General features: G+C 46.8%; 1 protein-coding gene across 2 annotated transcripts in view; it reads left to right on the forward strand.

The window, feature by feature from the left end:
• Positions 1–24,135, forward strand: part of adam19b (ADAM metallopeptidase domain 19b) — a 200,579-nt gene that overhangs the window by 125,197 nt on the left and 51,247 nt on the right. For both annotated transcript variants that reach the window (XM_038795297.1, XM_038795298.1), the window contains 5 exons: positions 6,518–6,589; positions 7,651–7,817; positions 13,934–14,018; positions 15,421–15,560; positions 20,655–20,832. In XM_038795297.1, coding sequence (XP_038651225.1) covers positions 6,518–6,589; positions 7,651–7,817; positions 13,934–14,018; positions 15,421–15,560; positions 20,655–20,832 — 642 coding nt within the window. The remainder of the gene's footprint in view (positions 1–6,517; positions 6,590–7,650; positions 7,818–13,933; positions 14,019–15,420; positions 15,561–20,654; positions 20,833–24,135) is intronic.

Here is a 24,135-nt window from a genome sequence, read left to right on the forward strand (position 1 = left end):
GACACCGAAAAGAGCAATCCACAATGATATCCGATAACCCCATGTGGGACACTTTGTGGCAGAACCTGCCCCTCCAGGATTGGTCTCTTCAGCCATCAGCAAAGGTGCACCATTTGAAGACATCCCATCTGAAAGGGACTGTTTGCTGCCTGTCCATCACTTTTGTAGATGCCACTGTTGTGATTCTGCAACACTACATTCAGAGGGGAAACCCATTGTGCATGTCAGTGCAAGTTACCTTTCACTTTCCATGGTTACCTAATGCCCCATTGAAAGCAAAAACAAAATACTGCAGATGCACGAATTCTGAAATAAAGACAGAAAGTGCTGGAAACACTCAGCTACATTCAGGCAGTATCTGTACTGAGAGAAAAACATGATGAGCCCTTATATTTCACTCTATTGTATCCTTGATCTTCCTTCTCATCATTTTATTCTGTGCAAGGTAGTAAGGAGTTTCCCCACTTCCACCTTTTCAGTCTGCCCTGAACTCTTGCTGGGTACAGGTCCGCAGGCACTGGCGATTCTTCGGTATTTTGCCCTCGTGGCCATTCTCCACACCTCAACCTGGTCAGTTAAGTGTCGGCGGTCTAATAAACCACAATGGGAACCATGGCCGTACCTTGAACTGTCCTCGCCTGATGTTAAACGAATAGACAATAAACCCCAAACTCCCAACTGTAGCATCCCCATCACAGTGCTGGCACACAATAACTGTCCCATCAATCCCCCCATATAGGCTGAGATTCTCCATTCAGAAGTCTAAGGGCTGGATTCTCTGATTTTGGGGGTATGTCCGGAGGATCCATCTGGTTCTACGATGAAAAGGTCAGCGTGTTCCCATCACCAATGTTCCCCCCGGGATGGGGCTAGAAGCCGCGCCACGTAAAATCCCCAGCGTGCTGCACACAGTCTGCAGCTGCCACGCCGGGTCAAAGAACAAAGAAAATTACAGCACAGGGACAGGCCCTTTGGACCTCCCAGCCTGCGCCTATCCACATCCTTTATCTAAACCTGTTGCCTATTTTCCAAGGTCTACTTCTCTCTGTTCCCCACCCGTTCATATATCTGTCCATATGCATCTTAAATTATGCTATCGTGCCCGCCTCTACCACCTCCGCTGGCAAAGCGTTCCAGGCACCCACCACCCTCTGCGTAAAAAAGTTTCCACGCACATCTCCCTTAAACTTTCCCCCTCTCATCTTGAAATCGTGACCCCTTGTAATTGACACCCCCACTCTTGGAAAAAGCTTGTTGCTATCCACCCTGTCCATACCTCTCATAATTTTGTAGACCTCAATCGGGTCCCCCCTCAACCTTCGTCTTTCCAACGAAAACAATCCTAATCTACTCAACCTTTCTTCATAGCTAGCACCCTCCATACCAGGCAACATCCTGGTGAACCTCCTCTGCACCCTCTCTAAAGCATCCTATACAACTGTAACATGACCTGCTGACTCTTATACTCAGTACCCTGTCCAATGAAGGCAAGTATGCAGTATGCCTCATTGACCACTCTATCGACCTGCGTTGCCACCTTCAAAGTACAATGGACCTGAACTCCCAGATCTCTCTGTCCATCAATTTTCCCCAGGACTCTTCCATTGACCGTATAGTCCGCTCTTGAATTGGATCTTCCAAAATGCATCACGAAAAATAAAAGGATAAGTGTTCCACGCCGTCCGGAACTCGGCCCATCAGGGGCATGTCATCGGGGCAGGGCCTTCCGATGACACGCCAACGCTCTTGCAAAGACGTGCAGCGCATGACGTGAGAAGGCGGGGCATCCGAAAAGTGGCATTGCCCCAGATTCGGGCGTAAAAATGGATTCTCCCCCCAATCGCCGATGACGATTTCGGTGTTGGCAAGCGGAGAATCCTGCCCTACATACTCCTGCTATTGGAGAATCATGAAACGTTCATGCTGCCACAGGGAGGGGCGCCCAGGTGTACGACTTACTCTTTAAACATGCAGAGCTCACCAGATTCCATCGGAATTTCAGTATTGGGCCGCCCGCTAAAATCGTTTCACTCCCTCTTTTCTCACAACAGAAAGCACTTACCTCCCTTGGTGTGGTGAGGAGCTGTCAATCATAGCAAGAGCATTTATAAACATTGTGGCAGGATCAAAGCAGAATACTTGAGGTGCATTCAAGCATGAAGGGAAAGATAAATAAACAGTCCACCAAGTAGCTGTGTCTGAATCATTAAACTGTTAATCACAGGCTAATGAAGGGTATTTCTCTGTAAAATTGAACAGAAGTTTTGCATTTCCAAGGATGTCAGAATATATGAAGCCTTTTCAAATGTTGTAGGTTGTCGAGGAAGACTCTGAGACTTCTAATTGTTGCTCTTTAAAGGCTTTTTTTTGAAGGAGCAGATGTTAGGAAAGGGTAAGTTTTCTTCCACTGATTCTTCACTGAACTGCCTGAACTGCTCTTCAGTTGTCAGGCAGAGCACTTCAGGCTGAGAAGGCCATATCAGAATTTAAAAAGCCACGCTGTCAGAATGCTGTTGAACAGAGATCACCATGCCAAGGGTGATCTTCGTTTCCCAGGGCTGGAAGGGGCAGATCAGACATGGTGGGGGCTGGGGGTCCAGGGTCAAGTCCTCACCCAGAGCCCCAGCCCCCAGGACCTTTGTGAGCCCCCCCCCCCCCCCTGCAGCTTGGCAGCAGCAAGGGGGCATATTATCAGTGCCTTGACCCCTCCTCTTGCTCCACCGTGGCAGGGCTGCACTTGGCCAAGCTTGCAGCAAAGCCCACCCAATGTATTTTCTGCTGTGGGGGTCAGAGCATCACGGTGGGGGAGGGACAGAATCGGGCTTCCAGCCCATTAATTGCACGCTTATGCGTGCTTATCCTGAATTTGCATTTTCCCGCCAGCACGGGGTGTGTAGTGTTGTACGGCTGGCGATGGGGCAGCGGGGAATGGCAACAGCTCTGGTGCCTGGCATTTAACCCATGTTATAGCTGGCGCGCCATTCTCCACCTGACCGGGATTCCTGGTCTCAGTGGTGGGGAATGGAGAATCCCGGCCATGGAGTGCAGCAGCTCAGTTAATCACCCGAACATTTGAATTCTTGACCTCTTGATATATTTTCCTTTGCTGAAGCATCAGTGCAGCCTGAGTCTATGGACCACAAAGGGTAATGTTTGAGCCCCATATTCTGCAAGAGAAAGAACGAGTCATTCAGCCCCCAAAAGCTATTCCCAGCTCAGCCATCGCAGAACCAAATGAAAAATGAAGCTTCAAGTTCCCTGCTGGCATTAATCCCTACTCCACCTATCTGACGTGATCCTTTTGCCATCTTGTGGCCTGCTTTGGTGACACAACTTAGTTACTGCCACTTAACCTTGAATGATACAAAATGTAAACATACAAAGTAGGTGCAGAAGTAGACCATTTGGTCCCTTCAGCCTGCTCCACCATTTGATAAGATTATGATTGCTTACTTTGTGTTCTCCCTGCCCCCTTCCCAATAAACTTTGATTCCCTTGCCTAACAAGAATCCTTTGCCTCAAAAATATTCAATGTCCCAGCCTCCACCCTTCCTGAGGCAGTTTCACAACCCTCAGAGAAAGATTTTCTCCTCATCTCTGCCCGATATGAACGACCCCTAATTTTGAAATCATACCCCTTAGTTCTGGACTCACCCCCAAGAGAAAACATCTTTTCCACGTCCACCTTGTCGAGACCATTCAGGAGCTGATGTACTTCAATCAAGTAAATCATTGGACATCCACTTGAAAAGGGACTAATTTGCAGGGTTGTAAACTAAAGGCTGCGTTATGGGTCTAAATTGGACAGCTCTTCAAAATGCTGGCATATATGCATTACAGACAAAATGGATTCATTCTGTGCTCTATGTATGAGCACTTTTACAGTGGGAGTTGGACAACGACTGCTCAAACTTACTTTATTTGGAACTCTTCCGTGTTAAAAAATACTTCAGGACAGAGGAGGTAAATGGGGCAATACTTGTATCAGCAGCAACAACTTATATTTGTATAATACCTTTTATAAAATGTCCCAAGGTACTTCACAGGAGTATTATAAAGTAAAATATAAACAGACAGCCACTTAAGGAAAGGTTGGGTCAGATTAAAAATCTTGCTCAAAGAGTAAAGTTTTAAGGAGTGTCTCAAAGGAGCAAAGTGAGGTAGAGAAGCAGTGCGGAGTAGGGAGGGATTCCAGAGCTTAGGACCTAGGCAGCTAAGGCACAGCCACCATTGGTGGAGAGATTAATATCAGGGATGCATAAGAATCCAGAATTAGAGGAGCACGGATATCTTGGAGAGTTACGGGATAGGAGGAGATTACAGAGATAGGGAGGGGCAACGCCTTGGAGGGATTTGAAAACAAGGATGAGAATTTTAAAATCAAACCATTGCCTGACTGCGAGCCAATGTAGGCCAGTGAGCACAGGTGTGATAGGGCACAAATTAAGACATGGATGACCTTAGGTTTTTGCAGTGGAGAATGTGGGAGTCGTAAGAAACAAAGGCATGAATGAAGGTTGCAGGTTTTTTAGAGCCACGTATTGTCAAGGCAAGTTGAGGACACTGCCAAATACGGTAGCATTGTGGATAGCACAAATGCTTCACAGCTCCAGGGTCCCAGGTTCGATTCCGGCTCGGGTCACTGTCTGGACGGAGTCTGCACATCCTCCCCGTGTGTGCGTGGGTTTCCTCCGGGTGCTCCGGTTTCCTCCCACAGTCCAAAGATGTGCAGGTTAGGTGGATTGGTCATGATAAATTGCCCTTAGCGTCCAAAATTGCCCTTAGTGTTGGCTGGGGTTACTGGGTTATGGGGATAGGGTGGAGGTGTTCACCTTGGGTAGAGTGCTCTTTCCAAGAGCCGGTGCAGACTCGATGGGCCGATTGGCCTCCTTCTGCACTGAAAATTCTTTTACATTGAAGATGCTGGGGGCCAGGTTGCTGGGAAAGACAGTTGAGGCAAAGACTAATTGGTAGAGACCAAAGAGAAAATGCTGGAAAATCTCAGCAAGGCTGGCAGCATCTGTCGGGAGAGAAAAGAGCTAATGTTTCGAGCCCAGATGACCAAAGCTTTGACAAAGGGCAGCTCGGTAGCATAGTGGTTAGCACAATTGCTTCACAGCGCCAGGGTCCCAAGTTCGATTCCCGACTTGGATCACTGTCTGTGTGGAGTCTGCACGTTCTCCCGTGTGTGCGTGGGTTTCCTCCGGGTGCTCTGGTTTCCTCCCACAGTCCAAAGATGTGCAGGCTAGGTGGATTGGCCATGCTAAATTGCCCTTCGTGTCCAAAATTGTTCTTTGTGTTGAGTGGGGTTACTGGGTAATGGGGATAGGGTGGAGGTGTGGGCTTGGGTAGGGTGCTCTTTCCAAGAGCCAGTGCAGACTCGATGGGGCGGATGGCCTCCTTCTGCACTGTAAATTCTATGAAAGGATCACCTGGACTCAAAACGTTAGCTCATTTCTCTCCCTACAGATGCTGCCAGACCTGCTGTGATTTTCCAGCATTTTCTCTTTGGTTTCAGATTCCAGCATCCGCAGTAATTTACTTTTTTACTAATTGGTAGAGATTCATCTTCTTGAGTTCTCTGCTTGCAGGCAGGTCAGACCATCATGGATAGGGCAAGGAAACTGGCCCCAAATTCACACCAGCCAGAACGGGGATTGAACCCCATGCTGTTGGCATGAATCTGATCCAGACTGGCCGTTCAGCCAACAGAGCATACCAGTTACCCCGTTTCCCATTAGTCCAGGTTTCTGTGGGAACATACATGTTGTAGGACCTGGGACTATGGACAGTGATGGTAGAAGCTCTAATTTTCTTTCCTGACCAGGCATCTCTCCAATTCTTGCGGCCTGCCATTGGTATATGGTGGAAGGATCAACCTGTTGATAACATATTTGGCCACGTTATGAACACACCTTTCTTGGCTATTGAGTCCTGGACTTGGTCTTGAACCCAGGGCTTCTGACCCAGAGGCAGGGGCATTACCCACTGCACCACAAGACCTCCAGGTAGAGATTGATTACTCTATTTATCATGGAGCATGCAGCTACTAGGACAGTAGAAGGACCAACACTGATGGACTTTGATCTTTCTTCATCGAGCAACTCCAATGTTCCTGTGTCACCAGATTAATTTAGGAAGTAAGCAGATGTAGTAGAGGGTGGGGTACGGGTTTGACTCCTGAAAGGGTGAGCCACAAAGCCTTCTTCACTGAACCCATCTTGCTATTCCCTCAGGCTGTTAGGAAGCTAGTGCTGGCTCTGGTGAAGCTTCGATTAACTCTTGAAAAAAACATGAAAATCACTTATTGTCACGAGTAGGCTTCAAATGAAGTTACTGTGAAAAGCCCCTAGTCGCCACATTCCGGCGCCTGTTCGGGGAGGCTGTTACGGGAATCGAACCGTGCTGCTGGCTTGCCTTGGTCTGCTTTCAAAGTCAGCGATTAGCCCTATGAGCTAAACAGCCCCTCTTTATAGAGGGTTGGCTTCTTGCTCTATCTAATTCAATCACCTTTTAGTTTCAGAAACATTACTGGGACCTCGAGAAGACGAAATTGAAACTGAAAGAAACTGCAAACTATGTTGATAAGGTGAGACCAAATGTATGTCACCATGAGTTTATATATGTATATGTTAACTTGCGCTATATATTGCTGGGTGTCCCAGTCAGGAGCCTGGATTCTCCAAAATCTTGGTCAAGTGTTGACGCCGGTGTAAACACCGGAGTGGTGTAAGCCGGCGTCACCAGGCCTCCTGGCCCAGCAATTCACCGCTGTTCAGGGGACAAGCACGGCGCCGGAGTGCTGCACGCTGCTCCGGGGCCAAAAGGCGGCCCTGCACGGCCAGCGCGCGCATGCATATGGTTGCCGTCTCCGCACCGAGCAACATGTCGGGGACTTTACAGCGGGCCGCGTGGAAGGTGGTAAGCCCCCTCCAGATCGCGGCCGCCCGCTGATCGGAAGCCCCCGAACGCGGGCCTGGATCCCATTGAGGCCACCCCCGGAGTGGTTCCCCCCCCCTCCCCCCCACCACCACCACCACCACCACCAGGTCGTCCACAGGGACCACGGGTCTGAGCTCCCGCCGGGTGGTACCAGGTTGGAACCACGCTGGCGGGAGTTGGTGGAACTCGGCGGGAGTTTGGCCCGTCGTCCGCGGAGAACTGGTGCGTGGGCCTATTTCAGTGGCCCCCGAGTCGCCAGGAATTTCCCACGTCCCCGGCGATTCTCCCAGCTGGCGCTGGGTCGGAGAATCCCGCCCATTATCTCAATCCATTAACCACATCACCAAAATACATTATCTGGTCCTTATCATGTTGCAGTTTGTGGGTGCTTACTGTGCATAAATTGGCTGCCGTGCATCCTACACTACAACAGTGATTTCACTTGAGACGTATTTCATTGGCTACAAAACACTTTGGGAAGGCCTGGGATCATGAATGAACGCAAGTCTTTCATTCTTATTATTTGCTGGATCGGAAGATACTTTCAAATGCGAAACATGAAAGGCGTGTAAATATATACCTGTTTGACCCAAAGCGATATATGTTGCGGGCCAATGAGTTGATTCTTGGGTAATTGGACAGTCGTGCAGACCAGCCCATTATTTAGTGCCTGTAGAATCTGTCCCTCAACCTGAGTGTTTCTCTCAGTATTACAGGTCTCTGAATATCAGAATTGCCTTGGTTCACTTGGAGGTGTGGACCCATGAGAACAAGTGTGATGTGAGAGAGAATCCCTACAGCACGCTCTGGTCTTTTCTGAAATGGAGGCAGCAGACACTGGCCCGAAAGAAGCATGATAATGCACAGCTCATCACGTGAGTGCCAAAGAGCTTCTCCTCACATATTGTCAGAGCAGGTAGACATTGGCTATCATAATCTCAAAGAGTTTGGGGTGTGCTAAAATGTGACAAGGGGGCGGAATTCTCCGGGTGTTGGGATTCTCTTTTCCTGTCGGCAGTGCACCCGCACCTCCAGGTTTCCTGTCAGTGTGTGTAGACTTCCTTCAACGGGAATTTCCATTGACAAGCAGCGGGAGTAGAGAATCCCACTGCTAGTGAACAACGCGCTGCCACGAAACACGCGGCTGGGTAACCGGAAAATCCAACCCAAGGTGTTTTAGAAAATATATGCTCAGTTATGGTGCAATGAAGGTGCACTATTCCATGAGTTACTAAACCGCACTAGTTGCCGTTTCTTTGGGTTGATTCCATAGCTGCATTCTGATTAATCTTAGCTTCCCTCTATACCAGAAGGGGAAGTAGATTATCCTTAGAATCATAGCATGGTTACAACAAAGAATAAGGCCATTGAGCGGGGCATCTAGAAAATCTCAGTGCAATTACACACAGTCAACAGTATTATGGGGCGGGATTCTCCGACCCCCCGCCGGGTCGGAGAATCGCCAGGGGCCGGCGTGAATCCCGCCCCTGCCGTCTCTCGAAGTCTCCGGCACCAGAGATTCTGCGGGGGCGAGAATCGCACCGCGCCTATCGGCGGGCCCACCTCGACGATTCTCTGGCCCGCGATGGGCCGAAGTCCCACTGCTGTCATGCCGGTCCCGCCGGCGGGAATCAAGCCACCTACCTTACCGGCAGGACCTGGCGGCGCGGGCGGGCTCCGGGGTCCTGGGGGGGGCTCGGGGCGATCTGGCCCCGGGGGGGTGCCCCCACGGTGGCATGGCCCGCGATCGGGGCCCACCGATCCGCGGGGGGGGCCTGTGCCGTGTGGGCACTCTTTTCCTTCCGCGTTTGCCATAGTCTTCACAATGGTGGACGCGGAAGTGACCTCCTCCCCTGCGCATGTGCGGGGATGACGTCAGCAGCCGCTGACGCTCCGGCGCATGCGCGATCCTCCGCTGGCTGGCGAAGTCCCTTCGGCCCCGGCTGGTGTGGCGCCAAAGGCCTTTCCCGCCGGCCGGCGGGGCGCCAACCACTCTGGTGCGGGCCTAGCCCCTCAAGGTTAGGCTTGGACCCTAAAGGTGTGGAGAAATCCGCACCTTTGGGGCAGCCCAACGCCGGAGTGGTTCACGCCACTCCATCCCGCCGGGGAGGGGAGAATCCCAGCCATGGCAGGGAAATCATGTTTGATTAACGTATTGGAGGTCTTTGTGGAAGTAATAAGTGATGTCGATAGAGAGGGACCTGTGGATATACTGTATTTAGATTTTCAGAAGGCATTTGAAAAGGTATCACATAAAATGTTTTAATGCAAAATAAGAGGTCATGGTGTAGGGGGTAACATATCAGTATGGATAGAGGATTGCTTAGCTAACAGAAAGCAGAGATGAGGGTTAAATGGGTCTTTTTTGGGTTGGCAAGATATGACAAGTGGAGTGCCACAATATCAGCGCTGAGGCCTCACCTATTTACAATTTATATCAATGACATGGATGAAGGGACCAAATGTATGGCACGATAGCACAGTGGTTAGCACTGTTGCTGCACAGCACCAGGATTCCAGGTTTGATTACTGGCTTGGGTCACTGTCTGTGCGGAGTCTGCACGTTCTCCCTATGTCTTCATGGGTTTTCTCCGGACTCTCCGGTTTCCTCCCACAAATCCCGAAAGATGTGCTGTTCGATAATTTGGCCATGCTGAATTCTCCCTTAGTGTACCCGAACAGGCACCGGAGTGTGACGACTAGGGGATTTTCACAGTAACTTAATTGCAGTGTTAATATAAGCCTACTTATGACAATAATAAAGATTATTATTATTATGATTGCTAGATTTGCTGATGACACAAAGGTGGATACGAAAGTAAATTGTGAAGAGGTCATCAGGGGTATGCAAAGGGACATAGGTTAAGTGAGTGGGAAAAAAATTGGCAAATGTGGGCAGCACGGTGGCGCAGTGGTTAGCACTGCTGCCTCATGGCGCCGAGGTCCCAGGTTCGATCCTGGCTCTGGGTCACTGTCCGTGTGGAGTTTGCACATTCTCCTCGTGTTTGCCTGGGTTTCGCCCCCACAACCCAATGATGTGCAGGGTGGGTGAATTGGCCACGCTAAATTGCCCCTTAATTGGAAAAAAGAGTTGGATACTCTAAATTTATATTTATAAAAAAATAAACAAAAAGGTTGTCGGGGAAGGTGGAATGTGAAGTTGAGGCCACGGTCTGATCAATCATGATCTTATTTAAAGGCAAAGCAGGCTTGGGGGTCAAATGGACTACTCGTGCTCCTTATTTGTATGTATGTATGGACAAATTTCTACTACAAAAGGCTAGTTGGCAAGGCTGCTCATGTTGAAACTCTTTTGTGAGCATTGCATTCAATAGATGGAAAATCACACATAGCCACCCTGGGCAAAATGCCTCTCCCATACTTTAGTGGGCATGCCAATGTTGAGAGAGTTAGAACACAAGGAAGCTGAGCTGAGAGGCAGACATTTCTTATGCCTGTCTTTTCTTCCACGTTAAGTCTTCTGAGACCCAGAACTCCAAAAGAAATTACACTTTTGACACAAATTCTGGAGCTTACCATTGCATTTAATTTCTCACATTGTATTGTTGTGCCACAGATGAAGCAATGTGTTTGGTATATAGACTGTCCGGGCAGTAGTAAGTGATGTCTTTTTATGGATTATACGTGAACATGAGACAATATAGATCCAAAATCATTTTAGAATTATATAGTAATACCTCTTTTTTTAAAAATGTAATGCCTTTATCAGCATAAGATATCAAATCATTAACTTTTTACTTTCTAATATATTATTTCACATTTTTTGGGATCATATATATTGCTCAGCATGAAATAACATAAACTTTCAGTCCTCAACTGAGTTCAGACTTCTCCAAGTAATAGTTCAGAGATAACATCAGTCCATGTGTCTGAAGCTTAGAATTCATACAATCCCTACAGTGCAGAAGGAAGTCATTTAGCCCATCCAGTCTGCACCAACCCTCCAAAAATGCGCTATACCTAGGCTCACTCCTTTGCCCTATCCCTGCGCATTGATCATGACCAATCCAGCTAACCCGCACAATTTAGCATGGCTAATCCAGTTATGTTTTGCTCAAGCCTCATGTCATTTTGTTGATCACACTATCAGGGTAGCTTTCAGCTCCTTTCTTCCTCGTGTGTTAACAATATTATATCGGCACAATATTTATACTACAATCATAGAATGGTTACAGCACAGAAGGAGGACATTCGGCACATTGCCTCTGTCAGTTTTCTACATCAGCAACTCGCTAGACACTCCTTGACCCAGTAAAATCTTTCACTGCATCAATCCTTTTTTAAAAATAAATTTTAGAGTACCCAATTAATTTTTTCTAATTAAGGGGCAATTTAGTGTGGCCAATCCACCTACTCTGCACATCTTTGGATTGTGGGGGCGAAACCCACACAAACACGGGGAGAATGTACAAACTCCACACGGACAGTGACCCAGAGCCGGAATCGAACCTGGGACCTCAGCGCCGTGAAGCAGCAGGGCTAACCGACTGCGCCACCGTGCTGCCCTCACTGCATCAATCCTGCTGCCTTTCCCTTGACTTAACCAAAAGATAACTATTTGGGTCGGCAACATCTTTACCTGTCTACTTTATGGCTTTATGTGCTCTGACAGTGTCAGTGCTCTGTGATATTGTGAGTTTGTCCATTTGAATTAAGACTTTTTCTATATCAGGATGTGCAGAGCCCCATAGGAGCCAGCCTACCAGCCTTTCACCCATTCCCTTAAATTTACACTGGCTGTCTACATTTCTCAGTCTTGTTAAAAAATTCTCAACAGGCACACCGGGTTTCTGCCTCAGGCTCTGAACTCCATGGGAGGGATTCTCCGACCCCTCGCCGGGCCGGAGAATCGCCGGGGGGGGGGGGGGGGGGCTGCGTGAATCCCGCCTCCGCCGGCTGCCAAATTCTCCAGTGCCAGGGTTTTGGCAGGGGCGGGAATCGCGCCGCACCGGTCGGCGGCCGCTGACAGCGCCCCCCCCGGCGATTCTCCAGCCCGCAATGGGCCTCACGGCCGCCCGTTTTAGGCCGGTCCCACCCCCATAAATTAGACCTGGTACTTACCGGTGGGACCTGGCTCTGCGGTCGGCCTCCAAGGGAGAGGCGCCGGGGGGGGGCGCCGCCCCCGGCCAGGTAGGGGAGAATCCCACCCCATATCAGTGGATCTAATGGTTTGACTTTGACTGGGACTGTGTACTGAACTCCTTCAAAATCTTTGCTTTTTTCCCAGCTATAGAAAATAATTCCGGTAACTCTCTTGCCCACAAAACAACCTTTTCCTCATCAATAGTGCCTTTCAGAAAACTGTTGAATATCAATTTAATAATATTTATTGCCACAAGTAGGCTTACATTAACACTGCAATAATAGTTACTGTGAAAAGCCCCTAATCGCCACACTCCGGTGCCTATTCGGGTACGAGGGAGAATTTAGAATGTCAAATTCACCGAACAACCACATCTTTCGGGACTTGTGGGAAGAAACCGGAGCACCCAGAGGAAACCCATGCAGACACAGGGAGAATGTGCAGACTCCGCACAGACGTTGACCCAAGCCGGGAATCGAACCTGAGACCCTGGCGCTGTGAAGCAACAGTGCTACCCACTGTGCTACCATTCAATTTGCACTTTTGCTTGAACTTCTCGAATACCTCCATGATGTTATCAGCCTCCCATTATGGGTTGGATCTACGCATTCATTACTGTGGCCAACTTGTTTGCTTATGATTCACACAATTCGTTTGGGCACTAGCTTGGGTCGATTTTCACAATACAGTTCAGCATTTACGTCATTCACAAGGTTTCAGCTCCACTCACAAAAAAAGCAGCTGCCACCATGTTATGTCTTGTGGAACTCCAAAATAAATCACACTTTTGTGTAATTTCTAGCATTGCTTTATGTGAGCTGGAATGATACAATGTATATTTGGTACACACGCGATAAAGCAGTAGTGAGTGGTGTAGTATTATCGATATAGGCATGCATGAAAACATATTGGAGGGCAGCACAGTGGCACAGTGGTTAGCATTGCTGCCTACGGCGCTGAGGACCTGGGTTCGAATCCCGGCCCTGGGTCACTGTCCGTGTGGAGTTTGCACATTCTCCCCGTGTTTGCGTGGGTTTCACCCCCAGAACCCAAAGATGTGCAGGGTAGGCGGATTGGCCATGCTAAATTGCCCCTTAATTGGGTATTCTAAATTTATTTTTAAAAACATATTGGATATCAAAACATTTTGTAATGGTATCACATTTATGATGAAAGTGAGTCTTAATGAGTTTTTAAAATAATATATTATTGTTATATACTGGGAAACAAACTTGTAGGGGTGTGACTGGTTTAACGAAACTGAAGACAGATAGGCTGCAGATGTCAAAAACATCAGTAGGGGAGGTGTGAAGGGAAGTGGTTTAAAATGGTAACGGACAAGAAACCAGGAGAGCTTGAAAAAGGAACATGTATAATTAAAAGATTGTAAATAGATGAGGCAAAACAGTGTAAGTTTACTCTTAAAATATAGCAGCAATAATTATTTTTAAAAGTTGATCAATTCTGGGAAAAGAAACTTCTAAAGATTTGTAGTAACAATAGAGTGTAAGATCAAGGGGGGGAAACAGATTTAAGGAAAGATTGAAGATTGTGTTGGGGTGATGACTATAAGATCGCGATCAAGACAGTGTGGAAGAAGCCAGACCTGGGAGCATTAGTTTTCTGTCACCCTCAGAGAGCACAGGGGCATTGTATGGTCATGTTACTGAAATTCCTTCAATATAAAATCATCCCAATTGGTCTGTGAGTTACACATCTTGACTTCAGAGAGCTCCTCATAATACACAAATTACAAAATAGTTGTGGTGGCTGATTCAAGTTTCCCGTTGAGATTTGGGCAGCCTGGTACTTAACATCTGCTGTCGCATAACACATTCTGATAATAATGTTAAATTTATTTCTTCATAATTTTGAATTTGCATTTAGGGGGATTACCTTCAATGGGACCACAATTGGTTTGGCACCTCTGATGGGCATGTGCTCAGATTATCAGTCAGGAGGCGTCAATGCGGTGAGTGATTCAAAGTGATGACAGTTCTCATACAAAGGTTCATGTATCTATTTTCCATCAGTCAGTGCAGTTTGCAAGATGTCAGAACACAATAGTGGTGATTTTGCGCCCGCGTTCACCATGAGCGCTATCGGCGACGTAACTGCAAAACCTTGCAAGGATCGGAAAACGAGATACTCGCCAATTTTCCCCCCTCACCAGTGATGTAATGAGGCGGGGACCTCATTTAAATACATTTTAATAAATTTTAATACACTTAAAGGTCTTCCCCGCCGTATGTTTCCCCCAGATAAAGAATTCCTGTCACATTGGCAAGGTTTACAACAGGTATTTAAAATGTGAACTCACCAGGGGCACAAAGGTAAGTAGAGTCTGTGGGGGAGAGGGACATGTCTGGAAACTTTTCCATGCTGTTGCAAAATTGACTGTCACATACAGTTGAGATTAATCAGCAGGGGGTCTGGCAGCATTTGTGGCCTCATGTGGGGAAGGGGTTAGCACTAAATCAATGGAGCAATCCTCCTGCTTTTGATTTCCAGTAAAGAGATGGGTTCTGTAGATGGTGTTTAAGAATATGAATGTGGACAGGATCAGACTCAGTTACGACACTCCCCAGTGTCCTATAGCCTTTCTTCCTGTCCGATCGATCACATGTAGAGTGACCGTGAATGGTTGCCAGTGCCCATGGAACATGACTATGGCACCAGGAAAGAAGGGATGCAGAGGGAAGAGATGTTTTTCGGCTATTATTTTAGTGACGTCAGCCAAAGCTCAGATGGCAACAGTGCCTCAATAGGTCACACTCTTGCCTCAGGCAGAAGGCTGTGAGTTCAGGTTCCACGTCAAAGCCGAGAGTGCAAAATCCAGTTTAACACTCCAGTGTTGCATTGTCAAGATTCTTCTTGAGTGAGATGCTAAACCGTGGCCCCCTCTGCTCTATCACATAGACATAAAAGATCCCATAGCACTATTTAAAGAATAACAAGGAAGTTGTCATTGATATCTAGGATGAGATTATCCCTCAATCGACATCACTAAAAATAGATGATCTAGTATTATACCATTGCTATTTGTGGGAGCCTCCTGCGAAAATTAGCTGCTGCATTTCTGATATAACAATGACTACACTTCAAAAGTTCTTAACTGGCTGTAAAGTGCACTGGGGCATCTTGAGGCTATATAAATGCAAATGCTTTCTTTCCTTACTTCCTTCTTTCAATCATCCTTTCTTTCACAGTTGTCTCAGTTATTGTTTTACCAAGATTGTGGTTACTTTAATATTAAAATGACAAATTCTTTGATTATTAACAAGAGTAAAAATGCTGGACATGAATGTTCACAGGAAAACGCCATTCATGAAGCTAACAATCTTCCTTACACCACTGATCTTTTCTCTCTCAAGGATCACTCCGACAGTGCGATTGGTGTTGCTGCCACCATGGCACATGAAATGGGGCACAACTTTGGAATGAGCCACGATGCTGATGGCTGCTGTACGGCCCGCCCTGAGGATGGAGGATGCATCATGGCCGCAGCCACTGGGTGAGTATCCAAAGCCATCGGGATAATGTCTGAGTGTGGTCTTGTGAGAATTATATTGGTCCTGGGTCTCAAACTAGTACCTCTGCAGGCACTCCTCTCCATCCGCCCCATATGAACTCTGTACCCGTAAACCATCCCCGTATCTTTTCAATATTCACCGCCCAATAATAATAATCTTTATTAGTGTCAAAAGTAGACTTACATTAACACTGCAACAAAGTTACTGTGAAAAGCCCCTAGTCGCCACATTCCGGTGCCTATTTGGGTACACAGAGGACGAACTCAGAATGTCCAAATAAAATAACTGATTGGGCAACGCTAGGCCCCCGATTGCCTTTCCCTCTGCAAAAACACCCTGCAAATCCATGGGGTCCTGCCCGCCCAAATAAAATAAGATATCATTTTATTGACTTCCACAAAGAAAGATTTGGGAAGGAAAACTGGGGAATACTGAATCAAAAAATAGAGACCTTGGGTGGATATTCATCTTTACAGATTGGACCCTGCCCACTAGGGACTGAGAGAGGTTTCCCCACTTCTTCAAATCAGACTTAATCCCATTTACCAGACCAGCAAAATTTAGTTTATGGAGCGAGGCCCAATCATGGGCCACCTGGATTCCGAGATAACCGGCAGCTGGAACTGGCCAGGCAAAAAGGCAACCTCCCCAGATCGGCTCCCCTCCCTGGGGAATTCACCAGAAACCATTTGTTTTTATACAAGTTCATATATCCCAAGAAGGAGCTAAAACCCCTAAGCAGCTTCATTGGAGAGAGAAACCCGTTATGTGCAGCATCAGATCATCTGCATATAAAGACACCCTCTGCTCCCTCCCTCCCCTCTCTCTTCCCTTCCACTTTGTGATGACCTCAATGCTATGGCCGGACGCTGAATTGCCAAGACAAATAATAGTGGGGACAATGGACACCCCTGCCTCATACCTCTCTTCAGCTGGAAATATTTCCAGCTCAAGGTATTCGTATGAGTGCTCACGGTGGGGGATGTATATAAAAGCTGGACCGACAATATAAATCTAGGCCCAAAGCCAAACCTTCCAACTGTCTCAAACAGATATCACTAAGGAGGTAGTGATGGGCAAGCTAATGGGGCTAAAGGTAGACAAGTCTCCTGGCCCTGATGGAATGCATCCCAGAGTGCTAAAAGAGATGGCTAGGGAAATTGCAGATGCACTAGTGATAATTTACCGAAATTCACTAGACTCTGGGGTGGTCCCGGTGGATTGGAAATTAGCAAACGTGACGCCACTGTTTAAAAAAGGAGGTAGGCAGAAAGCAGGAAATTATAGGCCAGTGAGTTTAACTTCGGTAATAGGGAAGATGCTGGAATCTATCATCAAGGAAGAAATTGCGAGGCATCTGGATAGAAATTGTCCCATTGGGCAGACGCAGCATGGGTTCGTAAAAGGCAGGTCATGCCTAACTAATTTAGTGGAATTGTTTGAGGACATTACCAGTGCAGTAGATAACGGGGAGCCGATGGATGTGGTATATCTGGATTTCCAGAAAGCCTTCGACAAGGTCCCACCCAAAAGGTTGCTGCATAAGATAAAGATGCATGGCATTAAGGGTAAAGTAGTAGCATGGATAGAGGATTGGTTAATTAATAGAAAGCAAAGAGTTGGGATTAATGGGTGTTTCTCTGGTTGGCAATCAGTAGCTAGTGGTGTCCCTCAGGGATCCGTGTTGGGCCCACAATTGAAATATAGAAACATTTAAAATTATGAAGGGAATAGATAGGATAGATGCGGGCAGGTTGTTTCCACTGGCGGGTGACAGCAGAACTAGGGGGCATAGCCTCAAAATAAGGGGAAGTAGATTTAGGACTGAGTTTAGGAGGAACTTCTTCACCCAAAGGGTTGTGAATCTATGGAATTCCTTGCCCAGTGAAGCAGTTGAGGCTCCTTCATTACATGTTTTTAAGGTAAAGATAGATAGTTTTTTGAAGAATAAAGGGATTAAGGGTTATGGTGTTCGGGCCGGAAAGTGGAGCTGAGTCCACAAAAGATCAGCCATGATCTAATTGAATGGCGGAGCAGGCTCGAGGGGCCAGATGGCCTACTCCTGCTCCTAGTTCTTATGTTCTTATGTTCTTATGTTCTTATACCCCTACTCTACCCTATCAAACACCTTTTCAGCATCAACTGAAACAATGACCTCTGGCTCAGGAACTGGAAAGGGGGACAGAATAACATTAAGCAATCACCATATGTTGGCCAACAGTTGGCTGGCCTTAACAAACCCAGTCTGTTCCTCCAATATAACCCCTGGAAGGCAGGGCTCCAAACGCATTGCCAAAACCTTTGTCAACAACTTTGCATCTTCATTCAATGATGAAATAGGGCAATACGACCCACACTTTGTCAAATCCTTATCTTTCTTTAAAATCAAGGAAATCGAACGCCTGCGCCAGTGTGGGCAGCAATATCCCCCGGGACGTGGAATTGTTCATCTCTAACGTCTCTAACAACAATAGGAACACCTCTGATCAAATTCAATCTGGAATATGTCCGGGCCCGGAGCTTTACCCGACGACATCAAACCCATGCATTTCTTGATCTCTTCCGGGCTCAACGGGGACTCCAACTCCTCCTTTCTCTCTCGTTCTATAGCTGGGATCGCAACTACAAACCTTCCTCCAGCCCGAAAAATATCCTTTCATCATGACTCCATTTCCTATTCCTCAATTTTTTATCCACATTGCTACAATCCCTTTTATTCCATGAGCTATAACTTTTCATCACAAGTTTGTTGTGTATCACTGTATCAGATGCCTTTTTCATGCAATCACTCCTGGCGCGAATCATTCTTTCTACAGTCTTACAAATAAACTAAAATATTGGGGTTTTGGTCCAGAATCCTAGCCACTGTTGGGATCTGATCTGCGATCATAATACGAGAGACAGTTTCCTCCTCTGTCACCATATCCTTGGGTAGTATCTACCTTCTTGGTAAAGACAGAGGCAAAACAGTAACTTAGTACCTCAAGCCATGCTCCCAGCCTCCATGTGCAAATTCCCTTTTAGGTTGCGAATCAGCTCTGCTCCTCCTTTTACCACCCTTTTACTATTTATATGCCGATTGAAGACTTTGGTATTCACCTTTATGTTGGGTGCCAGTCTTTACTCACAATCCTTTTCACTTCTTTAATGTGCTTTTTCACCTCCCCTCTGAGCTTTCTGTATTCATCTTGGTTCTCAGTTATATTTTCTACCTGGCATCTGCCAGAAACACACTTTTTCTTGTTTAATTTAATTTCTATTTCCTTTTTCATCCATCCTTTTTAAATTCAAGTAGAGCAACTTCTTTCAAAAATATATGCTTTTTAAAATTTACAACCATTTAAAAACAGTCCCGAACAGCAGTTTGTTACCAACCAATGAAGTTCTGGTTTTCCTGTGATGTTACTATTTGTTTCTTCGTTCTCCGTTCGACCTCAGCACAGGCCCGTTCTGATGAGCTGAGTGCTGCCACTCTCACACCCAGGTCAGTGGAAGGCAGCTGCTCCACTCTGGAGCCACAAACTGGACTCTGGAACCAGAGACTGGACTGAATTAGATTCACCCACTCTTGCAAATAGTGGTTACTCTTTCCGGGTGCTCGTCTCACCCACTCGTCTCGGTGGTGGTTGCTGTCTCCGGGTCTTCTTTTCACCTTCTCTACCAAAACTCTTGAATTCCAGGAGGCTCCAGTACAATCCTGGACGGTTGGCAACCTTACAATCCATGCCAGGGATTGTTTATACTTAATACAGATTCATAGTTTTTTGTTCCAACATAATTGAGAGATTCAGCCATCCACTGATTTGTTTTGTTCCCAAGCTGTCTGGACTCAGCTGAAAGGGTCTGGCGTTTTATCTTTGATTGACAGCTGTCACGAAGAAAGGAGGTGGGTTTTTTATTAGCTGACGTCCTTGTTGATAAAACAGCCAGGGCCAGAGTCCTTGTGTATAATTATAATTGAAGTGAGCCAGTTTCAGTATGTGAATCACACAGCCAACATCTCAATGTGTACAAAGGGCACAAGGTAAAATGAAAGGAACACAGTCATTTCATGTCTTGACCTTGGTTTATCATTATACAAACACCTTGTTAACCTGCAAACAGCCCTCGCCAACAGCAATCAACCTGCATGGGTCTATTTACAGCAATTAGACTAAGCAACCGTTAACGGTCAGGTCAGAAATTAGCATATCTCTACTTTAACAACAGAATCATTCATGAAATGAAATGAAAATCGCTTATTGTCACGAGTAGGCTTCAATTAAGTTACTGGGTGTGGTAGTATGACTAGGGGTATTATGGTACCTTGGAAGTGAGCTGCTATTGGTGCAGAGGACTCGCTGCCCATTGGCCCGGTAAGTCATGTGCTTCTCAGCCGATTGGCTGAGGAAGTCACATGCCTCTCAGCCGATTGGCTGAGAGGTAGGTAGCTCCGCCTACAAGGCAGGAGATAAGAACCCGTGCTTCCTGGCAGTCGGCCTTTCTTCTGTACGTCTGCTGTCGGGCACACATCTTGTGCATTAAAGCCTATCGTTTGGATCTCATCTACGTTTCGTGTCCATTGATTGTGCATCACTGTTAAAAGCCCCTAGTTGCCACATTCCGGCGCCTGTTCAGGGAGGCTGGTACGGGAATTGAATCGTGCTGCTGGCCTGCCTTGGTCTGCTTTAAAAGCCAGCGATTTAGCCCAGTGTGCTAAACCAGCCCCGTTGTCTCATTCTCTCATCTTTCTCTCTCTCTCTCTCTTCATGTAGTGTCCTCCATATCCAAGGGTTGCCAATCATAGACTATGCCATAATATCACTGTGTGGCAATGCAAGAAGGCAGGCCCCATGAACTACATCGTCCGGTCGCTCAGTATCGAGATTGAACTCATGTTACTGGGCCAATGAGTGATTCTGTCCCACACCCTAGCCACCTAGCCAACTGAGCTAGCCAACCCCATCACTATGTATTGCATGGTGCAAGAGTCATCTTGATATAAAACAGTATGTTGTTCCACTTTACCCTGGGCAATGCCTCAAAACCCCAGTGGGAACCATTCCATATGTTTACATCTGATCTTTATTCTTCAGTGATCCGTTCCCGAAAGTGTTCAACAAGTGCAATGAGAAGGAACTTCAGAAATATCTGCACAACGGTGGAGGGATGTGTCTCTTCAACATGCCCGATACAAACACGCTGTACGGAGGGCGAAGGTGTGGGAATGGCTACGTGGAAGAGGGCGAGCAGTGTGACTGTGGGGAAGTTGAGGTAAGTTGGCTCCTTAAGCCCAGCAGGTGGGGCAGCTTCTTCAATGAAAACTGTGCAACTGTTGAAACCGTTAAATCTGATCCCTCCCACACTTCCTGCTTGCTGAATTATTCTAGTTCTACAATAAATTGATGGTGTCAGCTATGGGTCAGTTGGTAGCATTCTTACCTCTGAGTCACAAGGCTGTGGATTCAGCGTCCCATTCCAGAGATTTGGGCATAAAATATGTGCCATCCGGAGAAAACGCTGCACTGTTGGAGGCTCCATTTTGGATGGCTCATTTTGAGGATGAGCAGGATGGATTCAAGGCTTCACGTCCTTGGTACTCACCTGAGCAGAGCTGTGAAAGACGCACAGGTATAAAAGAAATGTTGCTAATTCTTCAAAGGATAAGAATTGCAGTTTGTGATATGAGGAAGTTCCAAACATCCAAGAAATATGGGAGTTGATTTTCATGCACACAACCTGGGTGTTAGTTTAGCAGTACATTAACCACGCTTTAGATTAGATTACATTAATGCCACAGAAGTTGCATTAAATGTTCACCCGTATTATCTTGTGCGTATTATTTTATGGGGATAAAGGGACGAAGATTGAGATTTCTGGAAATCTGAAATGCAAACAGAAAATGCGGGAAGTAAATGGCTTGCTTTTAGACCTATTTCTTTGTAAGGAGTAGGCACCTATTGCCCATCCTTAGCAGCCTTGAGAAGCTTTTTTGAGGATAGTGCTCCCACTATAGTGTTAAGTATGCTGGCAGAGGAGAAAGGAAACTTGCATTTCTATACAGTGTCTTTTATAAGCTCAGCATGTCTCAAAATGCTTCACAGCCAATGAAGTTCTTTTGAAGTCTCGTCACTGTTGTCATGTACAAAATGCAGCAAGTTCCCACAAAAAAGCAAGACGATAAATGAGATACTAACTACCTTAGCCAGCCTTGTATGAGGTGAGGTCCACAAAATTTAGTTTTTAAAAAAATGTCCTTGTTGTGCTCTTCATTCAGAACTCCTGGCACCGTTCCCAAAAGGGTTATGTTCCTTATTATACAAAGGAACTTAAATTGCTCTTTAATGCAGAGCAGCTGTCTGTCTTGTTCCGGAGGCTGTGTCTGTGTTGCAGATGGGGCTGATATAGCAGGACAGGCTCAGTGTTTATGAGCTTGATGATTTTGTTTTGTAAGATATATACCAGGCTTTCTAGTAACTCACTAGATTATACTGAGCGCTGTCACATTACCCAATGCCTAGCTGTGCGTTACGTCCTTAATGGGGGCTGGATTTCCATGAGACTTCACTGTGACGTGGGTGCGAGCCTTGGCAAACCTGGAGAAAAGACAGTAATGTCTACTTTCCTGATGATCCTGTAACCCTTCTGCTGAAGTTACAGTGGGCGAGCGGGCAAATCTCAACAGGGCCTCATCTCCCTTTGCTTTCTGGGAACAGGGCCAGGCAACATGACTGAGACAGAAGCTCACAATGCCTCATCGTTGGTTGCCTGTTCTGAACGGCTAGCAGGAGCCAGTTACACTAATTGCCATCGTTACTAAGCACACTAACGTGGCTAGAAATGAACCATTTTTCCGTGGACGTCCAACACTCTTACTTGGAGACAGTTCAAGTCGTGCTCCAGTGACTTGAGCAAAAGTTCTCGGCTGACATTGCAGCCCATTACTGAAGGAGAGCTGCACTATCAGAAGTGCTGTCTTATTTTTTTAAAAAAACATGTAGGATCCTTGGCTTTATTAACAGAGAATAGAGTGCAAAGGCAACTGTTGAGCAGAAACCTATTTAAAACCACAGTTCTGCCCTGGCTGAAGTATTCCCTCAAATTCTGGGCACCATACTTTCAGAAGGATGTAAAGGCATTAGAACAGTTTTGATGTATATGTACTTGATGAAGTATTTGATGGTGTGGAGAAACTGAGTTTGTTCTCCTTGAAGCTGAAAGGACCAGGAGGAAGTGTTTAAAATCATGGTATAAGTAAATGAAGAGAAAATCTCTCCCATTGCTGATGGGTTGCTCGTCAGCGGACACAGATTTAAAATTATTGAGGAAAGAGCAGGGGAGACTGGAGGAAAAACCTTTTTATGCAATGCATGGTTAGTATTTTGAACGCACTGCCTGACAGGGTGGTATATTCAGATTCAACAGTTGCCTTCAAAAGGGAACTTGATAAATATTTGGAGGAGAAAAAAAACACAGGATGTGGGGACATGGTAATAACTGGATTTTCTGCAAAGGAACTGACACAGCCCGTAAAAGCTGTACTGCACTATTCCAGGTTTCTATAAATTAAATGATTCTTACGAATTATGCTGTCAAATGGAGGCCCTATCTGCCCTCTGACATTGATGTAAAAGACCGCATGGCACTATTTGAAGAACAGGAGAGTTTTTCTCAATGTCCTCAGCAACATTACTCAAAGCCAGGTTATCTGGTGGCGGCACGGTGGCACAGTGGTTAGCACTGCTGTCTCATAGCTCCAGGCTCACGGGTTCAATTCCGGTCTCGGGTGACTGTCTGTGTGGAGTTTGCACTTCCTTTGGACCTTTTCCCCCGACTTTTTTGCGCTTTTGAGCGCTGGATTGGAAAGTAATAGCACTCAGACACTGAATCCATACAGAGGTGTATGGAACTAAGAAATAGGAAGGATCGCAAACAGCTGAAGAAGTGGACAAGCAAGGGGAAGGGGGAGGCTGCGAGCGAAACCAATATGGCCGATGTCCAGGCCCGGGTGCCGCCAGGTCAGCTGACAATGGAGCACCTGTTGCAGGTTATGCAGGAGAGCTTCCTGGCATTGAAACGTGATTATTTAGAACCGCTCCAGAAATCGTTTGACCGAATGGAGAAAAGGCTGGATGCCCAGGCTGAGAAGATCCAGGAGCTGGAGAAGACGGTGGAGATGCAGGCGGACTTTCAAACAGTGGCGGACATGGAGATTCGAAGGTTGAGAGACCAACAAAAAATGCTCCTGGAAAAGCTGGAGGACCTGGAGAACAGGTCTCGCCGGCAGAATTTAAGAATCTTTGGCCTCCCGTAGGGGGCTGAGGGGCTGGATGCTGCTGCGTATGTGGCAGATATGTTCCAGGAGCTGCTGGGGAATGAGGTGTTCCCTCTGCCCGGCGGAGGTGGACAGGGCACATGGAGAGCAGGTGAGGCAGCTGCGGCGAGGGGGTCCCTCACGAGTGATGGTGGTCCGGTTCCACAGGTTCCTGGATAAGGAGCGGGTTCTTCAATAGGCCAAGAGCCCGCGGAGCTGCAACTGGGACAATAGCACCCTGCGCGTTTTCCAAGACCTGAGCG

Source organism: Scyliorhinus canicula, chromosome 4 (genome assembly GCF_902713615.1).
Source record: "Scyliorhinus canicula chromosome 4, sScyCan1.1, whole genome shotgun sequence".
Lineage (NCBI taxonomy): Eukaryota > Metazoa > Chordata > Chondrichthyes > Carcharhiniformes > Scyliorhinidae > Scyliorhinus > Scyliorhinus canicula.